The following is a 19,082-nucleotide window of genomic DNA, read 5'->3' on the forward strand; positions in this document are numbered from 1 at the left end:
GCCTCCTAACATTGCAAAGACAGTTGATATTTTTCACTACAAGTGAAGAGCCAGTTCAAGAAAGAAAGTCTGCTTGGTTTAGGAACTAGAAAAATGCTCAAAACCAATCATTCTTTCTCACCAAATCTCATGAGAGAACTGTCATTTCAGAAGGTTAGATTGCTTCTCACATGAATTTTTGCTTGATATAGATGCACAATTTCATTTTTCTCACCAGGAGATACATTATTGTTTGATGGATAATTGGATTAAAAAAAAGAAATGCATGGGAGAGATGCTAACTGAAGATCCTACCACAATGTTTTCTCAATTATAGCAGTTCAACTTTTAGGTATTCATCACCCTTGGCACTTGTTTACATCAAATTTTCACTGGAAATACATAGAGCGGATTCCCACTCACTGTCTTTTTCTGTTGACTTTATCATGGATGGACTTGAAGAAAGAAGTGTGTTTGCAAGTTGCTCTAAAGGTGGTGAACTTCAGAGCTCTTCAGACCTATTCAGCGAATTAGTCATACTATACCAAATCAAGTGACCAATCTTCTCTGTTAGGAACAGTGTTACTTTGTATGCTTTCATTCCTCTTGTTACAGATGAGTACCTGGTAAATGAAAAGCATCTCCAGTAATTGTGTCAGCCTCATGAAGACCTTATAAGTTGCAGAACAAAATGTAGAAATTGAACTGGAATTCAGTAGGAACTTAATAGGTGGAGGAATTTATGGGTTTGGGTAGTTGGTTTCCCTGGGTGATACGCTGTCTTCTTGAACAAAGGGATCAGCTGTATGGCAGGGTTGCTCTGGCTTCTGTAATGTGAGATCCTGCTGAGGCTGTACATCTGTCATGGTTTTAAAATAACACTGCTGAGCATGCTCTAAGTGTGCAATATATTCTCTGTGTGCCACAGCTCATAAAACTGACAGCATCATCAAGGATGGAAATGACATTTAGTTCAAACTCTTGGACATTGCCAATTTCTGAAACTTTCATGTTGAAAACTCTTCTGCTTAGCCGTGAGGCTGAACAGAAGAATTAGCAAGATGGTACAAATCACAGTATACATATTGCCATAATTCTTGGATGATTTTCAATAGGAAATCTAGAAGTAAAAACTTAAATACCTTTCAAAGTGTTTGCACATGCATTTTTACAAATCTGTGCCACCTATTATTCAGTGAGAGACATTGATTGTTTTCTTATAAGGAAATCATAGTTAGCCTTCAAAAGAGTTTGCAAACCCAGATAGCTTTTTCTCAAGCCTAGACTTGGAAGATAAATTCTAAGAGAGAGAGTGTGTGTGTGTGTGTGTGTGTATCTCAGTAAAAAAGCAAATGTGCCCAATATGGCCTTCTAGGTCAGTGAAATAACTGAGCTAATAACAGGGTATGCTGTTGCACATAAAACCATGCCGTTTGACAGATGTAACTAACTGTCATGTTCTGACCTCCTCCATGGAGGACATGGGGTGTACACATGTAAATTGAAAAGTCATAACAATTATGGAATTATTTAAAATATATATGCATGACACTTCCATGTTGCTATTGCATAATAGTTTTCAACATTATGCTGTTGTATGATCTTCTGGAAGATATCTACAAAAAGAAATCTTTTCAGTTTTGCCAATAAGTCTCTCTTTTCTTTCAGATATTACTGTTCTTTTTTCTTGTAGTTAAAGAACATAGAACTATAACTGGTCTATAACCATCCTTATTATGCAGTTAATGCAAGATTGATGACCAATACAATATCAAAAAATCCTGAAAAATTTTTATAACTTAAAAATCATAACTATGATTTTATGCTATAGCAAGGATGAATAAATCTGGGAAGGGGAAAGCTTTCCAGAAGGAATTACATAAATTAAGTGAAATATTCAAAGTAAGATCAACTTTTTTTTTTTTTTTTCTGTCTGATCGGTATCCTCAGAGAGAAACATGAGACACATTTTATTTCTGAGCAATATCTTTTAATTTACATCCGCTCAACTCATTAGCACGGTAAAAAAACAAGATCTTGTACTAGAGCTGATGAAATAATTGCTGCAAGCTGAATGTTTAGACACATTGTACAAGTTAAATGTACAAAATTCACCCATTAGGATCCCTTGTGCCCCCAATTTGTCATTCAATCCCAATTAGGAATTTTCTGTAGAACAAACAAACAAAAGTCCCTCAAGTACCAATTCTTCGAGGTGTTGAGTGTATTGAGAAGGCGAACATCCATTGCTTCAACTGAAGTCATCTCTCGGAATTTCACACATTTATTCAGGCTGACATGCTGGATTGTCCTATACCCACAATAATCATTGAGGTGTTTTGATATTTTTCTATTATTGTTCTTCTCACCACCACTATTTATTTTATTTTTTTAAAATGAATTTGCATTACATGAGATAATTTTTCTATGGCACAGAGTTGGTATTTTTTGTACATTTACACATAATTCATAATGGTCAACAAACTCTAAAGGACTTTTAGAGTCTATTAAAAAAGTTCACGTTTCTCGTAAATAGGTCTGCAGTAGGTCCACATCAGTGTGGAGGCTGGAAGAGAGCTATTCTCCTGCAGCTTTCCCTTTCTCCCCTGATTAGCTTAGTATAAGCCACAAGTATGTTATAAACTGTAGCAGTCTGCAATAGGTCCTTACTGCTACGCTAGCTTAGTGTAATCAGGGTACCTAACTACATCTTTCATGCTTTTCACAGGCTTTTATTGCTGAAAATTTTGAAGTGGTTTCAAAGAATTTGCTGTATTTAACACGGATGAGGGTCTAGGCACACTGAAAAATCCTGCCTAGGAGGTGGAAGGACTCAGCGAGGAGGACTTGATGTATACTGGACTCCATATGGAATCCAACTAGCAATTTTCTTAGTCCTTTCTTCTTCAGTCAGTCTTATTTTTGATGGTATAACTTCTTCATTTCTTTTAAATTATAACAGTAACAGTTTGGGATGAACCAGTGATAGATATGATTCTACATATTTATCCTCTAGTTTGGTGGAAGATGAAATATTAGATACCATTTTGCAATTACACTGCTGTCGAGTTTAGGTTTTATATGGTGAAAAGCAATACAATATTTCAATAGGAAAGTATGTACTAGTGTTAAGTGGGTGGAAGGGATAATTCTGATTAAATGAAATCTCTGTAAAATCTGTGCAAAACTAATTCATTCTCTTGAATAGCTGCTGCAGTGTACCAATGAATTTAAGTAGCAGCCTTGAGGTTTCAAGAGGAAATGAAGGGAAGTTCGTTCTTTGCCCAGAACAACTCCAGAGTAATGTTAATCACTATCCTGATAAAGCAGCTAAGCAAACTTTAAGTTTCAGATATGGTTTTAATACAGCAATGTCAGCAGACTCTGTGGCTTCCAACAGGGCCTCGTAGAAGATGCTAGATGCAGGTGCTTGCCGAAATAGTGCATAAAGCACAGTGTTTGCCTGCTTCTCTTCCCATTTGTTGAAGGTATCTAGCACCCAACTCTAGTTTTACAGGACAGTTGGATTGCTGTTGTGATTTACTGAGGACATGACTGTGTAGAGTTAAAGGGTATCTTGTGCATGAATCTCTAATGCCCAAAGCACTCCTACTTTTATGTTAAAAGGCAAATTAAAGGAGGAACTTAGTGAGTTTGGAAAGGAGGTTTTTTCCAGTCAGCAAAATTACTGGAAATAAATGGATTGATTAATTAAAATCAGTATGCCCACTCGTCAAGTAAGGTACTCAAGCATGATATATATAAGGAGTTATTTCACCGGACTCTTTGATCCCTTGCTTTGAGAATTAAATGTAAAAGTCTCATTCTCAGTCTCAAGGTTGAACACAAATCCTTGTGAGCCTGCCTATTAAATTGTGTCTTGTCACTTTCCCCAAGCATTCAAAACTTTCAGCGAGGCCAAACTCACAAATCCCTTTCTTTAACCTCCTGTTTCTGTGCTGTCGCTACCTGTGGAGTTAACCCCCATGAACATTTACTAATGTGAGTCTTTTTCCAGCCTTCCTATAAATGTCTCGCTTTTACAGTGCCATATAAAATTTGTTGACAAAAGATTAAATGCGCAGTACTTGCATGCTGGTAAACCATCATAGCAATAATTAATTGTAACTATTCTCTTTCATGCCAAAATACTATTCATGCTCTGTTGGAGAGATAATATGAATTGTTTTACAAAATGTTAGTTATTTATTTAGGGCTATATCTTTAATTTGGAGGTTTGTTATAAAGTGTCAGGAAATCTATTTATATCAAAGAAGTATTTATAAACATTCATCTTGCAATGATTCTTATGGAAGGTTTCCAAGTGGTTATTGGACATTTCTAGACAAAAACATTTTTCTTCCCCAGTAGAGATGTAGCCAAGACAGTTGTGAACTGTTCAAATTAAGACATACCAAGAAATGTGGTACTGATGATATTAATGAAAGAAAATGCATGAAAAAATAGGGAAAAGAACAAATTGACTTTCTAAAACAGGAAACAAGCCATATCTTTTTGAGGCAACCACTTCTTATGATTTCATCTGGGAAAAGTAGTTTACGGTGTAGGGCAGTAGTTAACAAGGATTCTGAATTAATTCATAGGCAAACGGGTGGGAATCGATGCAAAGGAATGGGAAGTGACATGTAGAAGAACAGAATTTACCCAGCAGAAATTAATGAAAGAAATTGCTACTTGATGTACTGAACACAGAACATTGCTGACTGACAGAGCTGAAAGGGTGTCACACAAAAAAAAAATCCTCAGAGAAATTGGTTTCATATTGTTTTCAGTCCCTTTTAGCCAGTCAGGTGAGGAAAGGTCCCCTTCAGTTGCTCCCTGGAGCAGCTGATCCTGCTGCTGGGTGACACTCCCCTGATCCTCTGCTTTTTTTAAAAAAATATTCTTTTTTTCTTCCTTAGGGATTTGTACATTTTCATGTTGGTGTTTGCCTTTTAAATCTTACAGCTGCTAACTATGCCCATATCAGCAGTGAGAACAGTTTGTCCCAAGACTCTGTAGGACTGTGGGAAAAGAGGAAAAAATGCCTTCCAGGACTTCCTCTAGACAAGCAAAATGAATAAGAGGCACAACTTCTCTGTGAGTGAATTTCAACAGCAGATAAAAAGATGTGCCAGCCCCTCTAGAGTATTGATACATCCATGTGGGAATATGATATAGGTCCCCATGCAAAGGATGGAAGAGTAGGGGTGTTAATGGACACCTCTAAATTATTCTCCGGTCTCATATTTTTATTGAAATGGTAATAAAATGTAAGGTGGAAACCAAAGCCTAGGAATGTGACGTGTATTTTAATGATGGTGGGTTTGCCTCTGGTTGCTTTGTCAGTCCAGGTTGAAGCCCAACTGTTCAGGTAGCCAAGTAAACTGTGACAGAGCTTTGGGTGCCTTCAGCAGGACCACTTGCACTCAGTCATTCGCTGAATTTGAATCTTGATTCTGCTGTTGGTTTGCATTTAGGATTATTTTTACTCATGAGTTCGTCCCTGTTATCAGTCCTCAACAGACTTCTTGAAAAGAATTTTTAGTTTCAGTTGTAGGTGACTTGGTTAAACACCATTTGTTTAGGGTTTTCGTTCAGTCCTTAGTGATATCCAGTTAGTAGTAGAAGGCATTTAACTTCTATCAGTTAATCATGGCTTTACTGACCTACCATCAAAATTTTAGCAGAATCTCTATTTGAAACTACTGCCAAGCTTCCCAGTTTTAATGAAAATTTTAGGAAGATATCATGATAACTTTGCTGCCTGCATCAGTAGATTGCACTGCTGTTTCATCCTGGTGCCTTGAGACTTCGTATGCTATTACAGTGGGTTTCATTGATTTATATGTGACTTTAGAACATAAGTTTTTGCGAGAATCTAGGTTTTAGCTCTGTGTTTTATTTTTAGATGTATTTTCTTGGTAATTGAAAGCTGTGATGGTGCAGTAAGGAGAGTGATAGCATAAAATAATCAACTTGCAGTGATTCCACATTTCACTTTGAACCATCAGTTGGCTGCATGATATATAGGAATTTTGCTTTGAAACATGGAATTTCAGTCTATGATCTAATTATTGCTGATTTAGAAAGTAATTTAAATTAATTTGAAAATAGAATTAATGATTTTTCAGATAAATCAGCTGAATAACAGGAGAAGTGGATGATATTTTTCATCGTTATATGGTTGCTTTAGTTGTATTTGGTTTCTCAGTTTTATCATTTGTCATGCTTTTCAAATTACACTAGTAAAATACATGAACCAAAACCCCTACATAGCACTTAAATTATAGTTTCCTTAAAACAACAAAAAAAATGCATAAGGTAGATACAAACTCAGTTCTTGATACATAAAATTGTGTAATTTTTATAATTAATTTATTGTTTGTTTGCTCCTCATCTTAAAGGACCAATGTCCTAAATTTAACATTTATTTCCAAATTGTCATGTAGTGTGCAGAAAATGAGCATGATCTGTGTATATACAAAATATACAATACATACAATGTATATAGTATACACATACAATAATGTGATATTAACAGAGGACATACAGATAATATTGGTAAACAAAGGAGTACCAATTCAACAGATTTTCTTCTTTTGCAAGTGTAGTAGCAGTTTTTTATTATATTTAGGCTAGTATTTTCCTCTCTAAGAAATTGATATATCAGAAGGAGAGAAGATTATTCCAAAGATTCGAAGATTCAGCAATCCAAGTAATATTAACATCTTTAATTTCTCATGAAACTGTATTCTAACTAAAAAACCCCAGCATAATAGGAGCCCAGTCCTTATGGCTGTATCTGTAATTGTGAATCCAGAAAAGCAGTCCCTCAGCTTCTTTCATATTGAGCACTGTCTATGCATAAGAGGTCACTGCAGTTAAATATGCAACCCTTTCCTCCCTCCACGGTCAGTAATCTGGCTACTTACCCTTAAAGAAAGAACAACAACAAAAAAAAAATACAATAAATAGCAACAGCAGATCCTTATAGTGTAATTTCTTTTATATGTCTTTCTATGAATGGCTTTCATCAGTGATTACATCTTGGCAATTGACTCTACTCCTTAAGTGGACCAAAGTATCCAAAAATTTGTAAGTCCGATTTTAGTGTAACAGAGGTAATTAAAACACCATATATAAGTGACATTAAAACTGATGGTTTACTGTAATTTGAGGTTATATGCAGTTTTACTTTTCTGGCTGTGTATCTCTTGAAAGGCTGACTATGGGAGCTGTGAACAGTCTTGCTACTGCTTAACTTTGCCCTTGATTTGTTGCATACAGTGGTCAATGAGATCCCTTTCCTTTGCTGCCTCCCATCCCTGCTCCCTGAACCACAGCAGATCCCTTCCCTTCAATTACACTGCGGCCTTTTCCAGGGGGAGGGAGCCTAAGCACATCAGTGAAGAAAGAATACAAGAAAGAAACAACAGGAACCTCATAAGTGGTATTTTGGCTGAAGAATAACGTTATGGGGAACCAAACTCACATAAGGCCAAATAACACCTGGATTAGGCTTTCTGAAAGCAGATGGATCACACCACTCCTGTTTAGCTCCCCTCAGGTACCACACTGAACCAGAGAGTCAGAGCTTGGTGTGATCTGTGCTTCTCTTATCTCTCCACTTGTTTCTTCCTCACAAAATAGTGGGACTGATGCTGTAAAACAGAAGATATATTCGGGGGTGAAGTTTTAGTGGAGGTGTTTCTGATATATATATATATATATATATATTTATATATATATCATCTATCCTTCTTTGGAATTTTAAGATAAATTTTAAATGGCTCTTCTCATATTGATTTAACTAAGATTTTTCTCCAGTGATTGCAAAAGTGTGAAAACATCTCACTCTATGTGTTCATAAACTAATGTAAGTGTAAGGTTGAGATACTCAACAACAAAACCCCAGTTGCACTCTGGTGACAGTCCACAGTCTGTAATACTCTAATAATGGAAGGTAATATCAACTGAAATGTTATATCCAGAGTCTTTCTTTACTGCAGTTACAAGTAGAAAGTAACCAAATGTCAGGGTGAAGTCTGCAAAGATGATTAGTTTGGTTTATAGGTCTTCTTTGGTATGTCCATGAAGTGTTCTAGTTGTTCCATCTTTGTTATATGCGTTTTAATATTATTCTCATTTCTTCTTTTTTTTTCTTTCTTTTTCCTTCCATCCATCCATTGTCATGTATTGCATTCTTGATTACAGTCTGTGTAATCGTTACCACCGTGTGAAGGCAATTCCCCACATCACCAGGTACAGTGTCACATGTCTCTGAAACATGTATGTGTTTTCAAACGTTTTCAGTGTTGTGCATGGTCATATATTTCTTTTATGTTAACTTCTTTTCTTCTTCTCTTCCTTTCCCATTGGATATGAACTAACATTTCTGCAGAAGAGTGATTTTTAAAATTAATTTCTTTTTTTAAAAATTTAATACTCTGGAACAAAGAAGTACTATCTTTCTTATGGTCTAGAAAGCACTACTATACAGGGTTTTGATTGCCATAGGTCATGGCCTGGACTCTGTAATCTTTTTAGTTGATTAACATCTGCTATGAAGTTTCATTTTTAAAAAATCCCTGAGCTACATTGTTCAGTTAGTTTTTATTGTGATTGTGAACAATTTATATTAAATGCTTTATACTCAGCTGTAGTTTTCACCTCTGTAGTTGTAAACACTGATGAATAAATTAGTACTTTTGTCTCTCCTTATTGTTCTAGTTCTAAGTATCCAAACTGTCATTCATCAGTGTTTATATGGCTTTCAGAAACATGTTCTGTGCAGATTGCTATATGGCTAGATGATTATTATTTATTTATTATTGAAAAAGTAGCAAGATCCTGAAGATGCTCATTTACATGCAAATTTTTATAACTTTCTAATGATATTTCTGAACATCACTGGCTTGTACCTTGATTACTTTTGCACTTTGGTAGAAGAAAATTTCATTAAAGAGCTGTTGCAAGTAAACTGTCATTGGTGATAGTGGAAAACCATGTTTTACAACCTGTTTTTCAGGAATAAAAATTAATGTAATTAATGAATGTGAGCTCATGAGCTTATGCATATTTATTATACATGGACATGTTAAACATGAATGATGTGTTTCTAAGCATTCTTACAAGAAATAAGAAAGAACAAGTGTTCTTCCTAAATGCAACTTACCAGATCCAGAGCTGGTGAAAATGAATATAACCCAGTTGCTTCTGATGGTGACACATTTCATACAGCATTTGAAATGCCAGTTCTTTCTATTTAACATTTATTTTGGAGCAACTTACAGTCCTTATGACTCCAAGCCATAACATAGCCAGAGGTATAACTTTTTCTGAATGAAAAGAAAAATCTTGAAAATTAAAGCATGACCATTTCTAGGCTCTTAAGTCATCTCTCAGCTTTTCCATTCTTATCTCCAGTGTCTCTGCAACAACTTTAACAGCATAATAATTTTCTCATGTAGACATAATTAACTTGCTGTATAAGTTGCTCTTTTGCTAGGAAAGTAGGACCTGTTTTGTCTGTCCCTTCAACTTCAGACTGTAAAACGGTAATAAACATTAGGAAGTCAAAAAAATGCCGTGGCAAGTACTTCTTTTAAAGTAAACTCTGAAATAGCTGGATTTATGTGTATAACATTTTCTTCTATTGAGTGATAACAACATTTAGAGCTATTAAGGTTCATCTCAGTCCCTCATTGACAAGTTTACATAGAGGTATTCAGGATGTATATTGCTATAAATAAGATGTGGTCCTAAATAGCTGCAAGCTGCAGCTTTGTAGCATGCAAACTCCCAAGGTACGTTATCGGGGGGTCAAACCTAAATGAACTAACATTGCTTCCTTGTTATGTTCCAACCTGTATAATTACATTACCTTAATGGATTTTCCTTACTTATTAGTAAGGTAAAAGATGTGGGATATAAAATTAGCTATTAATTGCCTCTATTAAGCCAATGGATAAGGATCATGGTTCAGTTATGGTAATCATGTGGGGTAATAGCTTTGTTGTGGTACCTGCTGTAGAATCACATTTTGCAAAAGCACAAATGTAATTTGATTTAAATAATTAAAAATTGGTTTGTTGTGAACAGTGAGCTTCCTAGAGAAGGAAGAACTGGAAACATTGAGATAACTAGAGGTGTATGTAATGGATGTACTAATAGTTGGATGACTATGAGTCTAATTCCACTGGTAGGCTTGGTGATTTTGTAGAATTCCTGGATTCAAATTAGTAGAGACAATTCCACATTGTAAACAGTATTTGGGTCACAAAAGTGCACAGTATACCTGTCGTGTACTTAAAAGAAGATATAAATCTGGGAATTTACACATTCCACTTTTACTGGGGTTTTGCAATCTCAAGATCACTTCTGAAGTTCAAGCAGCAACTTTTTCGAGTTGAGGACCATATAATTCCAGCAGCTGTTTGTGGGTTTTTTTAAGCATAATCTTTAGTCTCTTGGTCAAAGTTCAGTAAATTGTAGGCACTGAAAATTATCTAGAAAGTGAAGAGGTATGATAACGGAGGAGGAGAACAGGATCTGAATGAAATACTTCGGTCTGTATTTTGCTTCTGGGAACAGTCTGAGAAAAAACAGCAAAGCCTCATCTTGTAGCACTGCTTACAACAGTGCTAATAATCTACAGAATAATTCTACCTATTTTTTGCAATATATGTTGCTAGTAAGAGAGTAGGGCAATTCACAAAAAAGTGTTATTATACTGTATTGTTCATGAATTTGTAGTGAGTTGAGAAAAAGAAAAGTTATGTGTAGCTACTGTTATTTAAATTCCAGTCCTAGTAATGTAAGCCTTCTCTGATTATATTAGTTAGTATTATATTATAAATTATATAATATATAATATTAATTATAATTAATTGTATATTATATATCAGAAATATCCCTTAAATGATTGCATAGAATATGCTAACATTTTTTAGATGTAAACAGTACTAAATGAGGCTATGCAAGGGGTACTATTTGTATCTGGCCTATGCTACTGAACTTCTTGTTCTGTATATTTTCACTTGTAAAACCTTTTTCTTTCGTCACATCTTGGCAATTTGAGCAACCTCACTGAGACTGTATGGATATGGCTATTGTCATTTAAATAATTAATATTTTTATCAGTGCTGTTTTTAATTATTTTCTGAGACATATAATAAATATATTTGTTCATGAGAATGGAATACCATGTAATTAATGCTGTACTTTTTCATTAAACAGTATATTGTTGATATTTCAGGTTATAGAGATGTTATTCTGTGATGAAATTATGAGATTTCAAAGGGTTTTTTCACCCAGATCATTAAAAACCTGCCAGGGGATTTTCTTAAGAGACTGTTTTAGATTTATGCAGAGCATACTAAATTCTAAAAAAATCCCAAACCCCCAAAGACTTAACTTAAAGGAGATTTCTGTAGTTCCACTCATGAAGCAGCTGAAATTGTACAGAGTTATAATTTTGTGGAAAACCAAGAAATCAAATCTATCCGTAATTTTATCTTATAAAGAAAATATTACTCAAGTTTCTCTGAAAATGTGCTTGTAGGTGAATTTGAAATGCACTGGGAGTATGAATGCTTAATGGAATTAAGTGCAGGCACTGAATCATGGTGATCAGATGTTCTCTATTAACAAGTAGTATCTTTCAAAAAGACTAATTTTTGTAACTCAGAGCATTGATCCCTTTTGTTTCAGATTTTAATGAAACAATTCACTTTTGGCACATCGCTGTAATGGACAAATGCCAGAGGATAGAAGCAAAGGGCAGCATGTTTCAGTAAATCTAAACAATAGATAAATGATATTCAAAGTCAATTTTAGTGTCATTCTTATTGTTTTCAAGTCTAGTCGGAGTCCTTTAGAGATCTTAATTGGTGTTTGTCGGCACAGACTGGGAAGAGGAACATGTCCCCATTTGCTCGGTACATGCTGCTGCCCTATGCTGCTGCAGTTAAGTCGCCTGAACTTCATAAAACTTTTGACTCTCTTGCTGTTTTTTACAGTTCTAATTTCAAGCAGTTTATTAAATGCAGGTAAATTTCTCATGGCTTAATGTATTCCTGTGAGCCTTTGATAATTGGAATAATCACTTTATTTCCATTGCCACTCATCTAAGCTATTTAAGAAGACACTACAGTAGGCTGAGGCAGTGAATGTTTTCTTCTTTCCAGCCGTATGTCTGTCATGCAATATAACTGCAAATCAAAGCTCGACAGCATGCCAATTACTATTTCCAAAATGTATCTCTCCCACAGAAATTATTTATGCATTCTTAATTAGCCATCAAGATTTTTTTCCACTGGAGGAGAACAGATCCACGTGCACAACACCACAGTAGGTCTTAAAGTATGGACAAAGACGTCTATGTCCAAGGCCCCAGGTCTGCTTCTCAGTGGGACATTCTGGCTTTTGGTAACAATTTGCATTGTAAGATAAGAACAGGGCCATGGGTGTTTGTGGCTTGTAATTTCAGGTCATTTCCTGAAGGAGGAAGTGAGTTGAGTTTAGACAGGATCAATATGAATAAAACTTTATTCTGGGAAAATGTACTGCCTTTTCCCATGCTCGCCATCACAGTATTCACAGAGTGCTGATGGGCCTTTGAAATTGTCTGTAGTTAGGGATTTCCAAAGTAGCAATTCTGTCTTATTTTGGTTTCTTTTGTTTCATTTCTTAAACACTTTTTTTTCATTTCACATATTTCATCCAGGAAAACATGTGCTTCTACTAGCTTGTCTAACGAAGCCTTATTGTTTTCCTCAAGTATTTTAGTGTATATTTATTGTAGAATCATTTAGGTTGGAAAAGACCCTTAAGATCATTGAGTCCAACCATAAAGCAGAAAAAACCCACATATAGATATAATATATGTCTGCTCAGAGGTATAGCGCTTGCTTCAAATAAATAACAAGTTGGTGAGAAATCAATGAGAGATGTAACAGTTAAATGTAGTCAAATGTATTTCTCAGTAATTGGGGAAAAATACAGAAATTAACTGAGCAACATGACAGAGAGGAACCATGATGAACAAAAAGGTTTTTACTGGTCATTCAGCTGACCTGCATAGAACATAGAGATTGTAAACATGAGGATCAAAACAAAAGTTGCCATTAAATCATGCCTATAGATATTTTAAGGAGGACTTTGGGTAGAATCAAGATCTAAACACCCATACTCTTATTCAAACTTTTACTCTCTTCTACTTCTCCTCTTCTCTCCTCAGTTGCACATAGCTCTAGTGGCCAGCCTCACTTTAAATGCAGTTTCTTGTTTTAGTCAATTGCTGGTCTTTGTAATGCCAGTTTAGGACTAATGTCTAGTGAGTGCCCTCACCTCAAAGGTCTTAAATTATGCTCTATATCACTTGTATTCTTTCTGAGCCCATAAATCTCCCCTTTCACAGTGGCATAGTATCATCAGGGTGAGCAGCAAGTGCTCTGCTCTCCCTGACCTTCTGCCAGTACCAGGGCTCTTAGTAGGAGCTTGGAGATGAGCGACTTCAGTCACGCAGCTGAGGAGGACATGAAAACAATATTTTTAAAAAATGATACTCTAGGTGTCTAACTTCTCCTTCTCCTATTTTGCACCAAGAGTGAGAGGCTTCAGCCTTTCTCTCCAAGAGCTGATGGGGATTTCTTCCTTGTCAGGGAGAATTCTGTGTCCTACTGTACCCCATGGGTGCAAACATTGCATTCCTGAGTCAGCAGCTCTAGCATGAGAGGGGGTTACCTCCTCTTTCAGCAGACAGTTTATGAAGCACTCTTAAAAACCAAATAAGGAATCCAGATGCCCTCATAAGGATTATGGATTTTCTCCAAGGCTGAGTATTTGAAAACAAGTTGCCGCCTTGTCCATCGTCAGCTCTTCTAAATCTTTCTTAGTCTAGCTTACAGTCAGGTGCAAAAAGGGTTATGGAAGGCAAAACAGGCAGAGAAGGAAAGAATGGGAGTAAAAAGAATTCTGAGAGAAATCTAAAAGAATATTCATGAGTAAAATTCACTTCTGTAGCACTTAGGATGAAGAACATTTTTTTGCAACAAAACTTCTTGCATCATACTACGGTACAGAATTCAGCAAATCAGTGCTGGGGAGTTACAGTGGTAGTATCTAGGAGAAGGGGTCATTGCAGTACTCTTCAGAGGATTTTGCTATGCTGTTTCATTCAATTTCAAAAGCAGATATGCAGAGCAAAAATATATGTGTATTTATATACTAATTTAGAAACCTCCAGATTTATGGAAACTTCAGCAGCATGTTTAAGGGGCAATGATTTATTAGCTACTGTCAAGAAAATCTCTGTAAACAGGAAGGAAAAATTGCAAAAGCTGTGAAGAAGATGGAGCAATAGAGGAGAGAAAGAAAGAACTCAAGCTCACAAGTGCATATTTAATTCCAAATGTTGGAGGCCCAGAAGTCATAGTCAAGATGAATTGAAACATTCAAATAAAGGAATAAAACACAGAATGTAACCTGAACTTGTGATAATAGTATCATCTATGATAATGGTATGCTTTCAGGTTGGTTTTTTATATTTCCAGTATAGGATGAACAAAACCAGTAAGTTCACATTTCTAGTCTTAAGAAAAGGAGAACTATGGTGACATTTAAATAATTCTATAATTTAGCTTAAGAAGCTCTTCAGTTGTATATCTTCTTATTGGCAGTAATGCTTCTCTGCATTTTCTGACAAATGGAGGAAATTTTAGATATGAAATATCTGTATGTAACCTTTCAAAAGAAGATGTAAGTAAGGGTAAATGATAAAACATGTATTTATCATAGGCCATAGTAGAAAATGGTAATCAGAAGCTTATTCATTTTGATATAAAAAAGATGCTGTCACGTGTCAAACATGCCTATACAATGCTTTATGGGATCATTTTGCATACCTGTTTTCTGCTTCAGAGAAACAGTTCAGATTGAATGGGTTAATCTTTAAATAAATTTCAAGTTTATTCTTAATAGCAAAACAGGGATTTGGTTTACAGAGCAGCTGTGCCATAAATTATAACAGCATAACTCAGGTAGAGAGAGATTTTGACAATCCTGAAGAGAGGAATGAGTAACCAAGGGACAGACAGATGGGAAACTTGTTTAACCAGCTTCACTGTCAGTCACAAAAACAATGTGATTTTACATCTTCAGAGAGGGAAAAAAGTATTCTTTTAATATGTATATGCAAACTTAGAATAAGATTGTGCAAAGGACCACGGAAGTATGTGATTTAGATCTAAAGAGAGTTCAGTCAAGCTGTCAAGATTAAAACACACTGAATAAGACTGAAATAGGAGTGTTGTGACAGCATTGCAGGCACCAGTGCTACTACTCCATGTAAATGTCTTAGTGGGCTTAGTAGTCAAGACCAGTTGTGGGGTTTTATCAGTTGTAATGCAGTCTTTTGGGAGGAGTAGAAAAGAGAGGCAAACATAAGGGTATAATTTTAAAGATTTACTGCACTGTGCAAATTTACAGTGAAAGCTGTAGATTCACAGAACACTCGGCACTACAGAACGCAATGGGAATGGCTAGTTGTTTGAAATATTCAGCATTTTTTAAGCTGTTCAGTCAACCAAGTTCTTAAGAAAATTTACCGAGCTCTTAAAAGGGCAGTGAAAATGTTGTTACTTTTATGTGAAGCAAAATATGCTGAGATGCAAACAAAAATAGAATATGCAATAAATACAATAGGCTATTTATTAGAAAAATGAGAATCACTTTCAATATGAAAGAAATGCATTATACACAGCAGTGGTGCTGAAACCATACAATTCTCAAATTAGGTTTACACTTTCAGATTAGAAAAATGAGGTGAAAGTGTGTTGGGAAATGTGAAATTTTCCTTGGGAGCTTAATGGTTTATTTGCATAAAACACAAAATAATCAAACATACCTGAGACTGGCTTTTAAAGTATACACCAAGGAAAACATAGACTTTACTCTCATATTGTTTTAACAAAATCTTTAATTGACCTCACAGTCTCGTGGTGTTAAAATGTGTGTGATATAGTTAGGTAATGAGATGGGATGTTTAATAAGCATTAAGAAATAAATAATAGATGTGTTAATAAGCAGTGAATCAGTCGATACAGTATAAAACAGGTAAAGAAGTGTCCTTAAAGACCGATGCACTATGGTGTGTCTTTTTTCACTTAAATTCTTGTTCCAATTTAAGAACAACAGTAAGACATAAAGGTCATATCAATTATATTTATAACTTACAATTTTATTAAAATATGAGTAATAAAAAATTATTACTAAAATCTGCCTTTTGTGTTCTTGGGAGCAACTTAGATTTGCAGAGCTTGGTGGCACACTAATCCTCCATTAATTCTGCTCCAAATGAACTTGTGCTTGTCTGTGTTGTCATTTAGATATTTCAGGAAGTCAGATGATCTAAAGGCAAAGGCAAAGATTTCATAAATAGTTCCAAAATCAAACCATTGGAAACAAACCTCTACCTTTTTCCCTCTCCTTAGTAAAAGACAAGTTCCTTATGCCTTTCTTTTACTCTTGGCTCTTTCTGTTCTTTCTTCCCTCTTTTACCATCATCTGGAGGGAAGAGTCATAGTTTTACACAGTTCAAACTTTTGCCTTGCCCATTTGCTGTATTGTAAAAGTGATAGAGGTCATGTATGATTTCTAAAGAGCTTAAAAGTGTTTTGCACCCTTACAGGGATAAATTTGTAAATAATTATATACTACATGTTATTTTTGAATGTGCTAAGAGGTGACACACTGAGCATGCACACTAAACTTTCTACCCCTTCACAGCTGAGTTGCAGTAAATTGATGATTTCTTTCTTGTCTCAAGCTAACATTTACATGTTCACAAAACCACCATGTCTCTTGATGCAATTTTCAGCTTCAATAGAAAGTAAGGACTGGAAATAAAAATAAATGAACAATTTTTAGAGGCAAGAGACAAAGCTTTTGTTGCAAAGATAACTGGGAAATCTTCATCCAGATTTTAACCAGCACTAATGCCAGAATGTGCAACAAGAAAATTTCATGTCAAATACAGCGCGCAAGTTAAGCAACTCTCTTGAAATTAGTCTTGATGACAACACTGTGAAGACCTTGGGGAGTAATTCTGTAGCCATATAAAGTTGTTTATGGGTCTGTAATTAGGCAGCAATCAGTCAGTACTTGACATTTTAGCACTTCAACCAGCTGCAATGCAGAAGTACCAACTTCCACCACAAATCCCTCATTAAACTTTCAGTAAAACAGGTTTACTGACTGTTACGACTGTCAACGTGCATTTTATTTTAAATAGTAATCAGAAAAGCGATTGTAGTTCATTATATTAAATATGCATATTTCCTCTATCCATTTTTTTTAAGTTTTTAGCTGTGTTTAATACACATTAAACACATTAATTTGTGTTTAATACAAATTAAGCAGGATGAGGTCATGGAACTTTCTCCTTAGAAATAGTATATAGTTCTGTGCCAGTTAAAATCTTTAGCTTCAGTAATAAAGAAAAATTAAGATGTGCTGCGGAGTGAGACTACAATGGTGAAAGATTAATTAGCTAATATTTGTGGAGCTCCGAAGATAAATCAGGCTATGTGTTGTGTGTGTTAAGTATTACTGCAACAGGGTTGTTAAATGCACAGTTAAGAGTCAGTTGTAGCATTGAATTTTTTCCCAATTCACTCACTTCATCTGAAATCTTCCATATTGTGAGGACTTTGCAGCTAGACAAGTAAACTTGCATGATAATCTCCCTGGCACTAGTGGATCAATACTACTCAATTAGTTTAGCCCACACTTCTTTCACAGTCTATTAGTGCCTCTACATGTCTCATCACACTAAATCCTTTGGGAGGAACTGAATGATGAATCATTCTTCATTTTCAGTTCCTCGTCTCTGGAAGACAGAAAATGGAGTGTTTTGGGGGCAGTAGTGACCAGTGAAGGAAAATTCTTTTTGTAAAGTGGCCAATGACACTTTATATACAGGGAGCTAAATGTCACTGCCCAAGCAGATCCCGAGCTGTGGACTTCTGGATAGAAGAGCTGTAGCGGTGCATGTGGACCTCTTATTATACAAATCAGAAATGTCACAGTTATATCAAGTAAAGTGCTAATCCAGTATAAACTCACTGTTTGACTCAAATAATCTTGACAGGTTGGTTTTACCTGGGAAGCCTTATGTGGATTCAGACATGGCTAGACCTTAACTGACATAAAACCAGCATAAAGATGTTAAAACTACCTTTTCTTCTGTGTTGTGCATTCCACCTAAAATATGGTCTTGGACTCATGTCAGGTGTTTACCAAATCTGCATTTACTAGGTGATCTGATCTGGGAGTCATCATCACTGTTAAGAACAGTGACAGGCCTACAGGAAATCTGTCCAGGGATCAAAAGGGAAGGTTTAAGAATGGTACTTGCGGGTAGCACCAAGCTTACACCAGCTATTTTGTTAGATGTGGATAACCAAGGTAAAAGAATAAGCCTCATCTAAAAAGGCTGAAGCAGAATAAGTGACACCTCATCATACATTTTTAAAATCTTCGCTTTTTTAAAAATAAACTATACTCTTTCTGGAAGACACTTTGTCAGTAGTATTTTGTCATTTTCATTTAGTAGGATATGCAAAACCTTCAAACTTTAATTTAGTCCTTTCCTTTTTAACCATCTCTGGTCTAAACAGATTCAATATTAAAGAGTCCTGGTTTCCCCATCTGATTCAGCAGAAGTCTTGTAGCATCATCAGCTTTGCTTTATGAGATTTCTCATACCAACAACCTCCTACGGGCAACTCTGGGATTTTAGTGCTTCCTAATTTTTTTACAGTTCTACTCCATTGCTCATCAGCTGCAAACCTATGTCTTTCTTTTATTCAGATCTGAGAGGCTGCCTCTTTAAAAGCAAGGTTTGGTTTACTAATAATAAGACTAGTAGTAGTAATAATAATAATAATCGGACACAGGTTCTGTCTTCCCACTTAACAAGTAGTAGCCTGAACCACTAGGCAAAGACATAAAAGGAACATGCAGTTCTGGATATTAACCCAGTAATAGTTTATTTTCTCAAAAACCACAAACATTGTATTTTCAGTATTTTAATATAA

The 19,082-nt window shown here is 35.5% G+C and overlaps 1 protein-coding gene across 2 annotated transcripts in view; it reads left to right on the forward strand.

Moving 5' to 3' along the window:
- The window catches only part of CCSER1 (coiled-coil serine rich protein 1), a 728,043-nt gene that overhangs the window by 613,904 nt on the left and 95,057 nt on the right, over positions 1–19,082 (forward strand). Inside the window, exon 11 of one of the 2 annotated variants that reach the window (XM_074823102.1) lies at positions 8,197–8,244. The exons of the other annotated variant lie outside the window; for it this stretch is intronic. Coding sequence (XP_074679203.1) covers positions 8,197–8,222 — 26 coding nt within the window. The 3' untranslated portion in view covers positions 8,223–8,244. The remainder of the gene's footprint in view (positions 1–8,196; positions 8,245–19,082) is intronic. 2 annotated transcript variants of the gene reach the window in all.

The sequence above is a fragment of the Strix aluco genome, chromosome 4, assembly GCF_031877795.1.
Source record: "Strix aluco isolate bStrAlu1 chromosome 4, bStrAlu1.hap1, whole genome shotgun sequence".
NCBI lineage: Eukaryota > Metazoa > Chordata > Aves > Strigiformes > Strigidae > Strix > Strix aluco.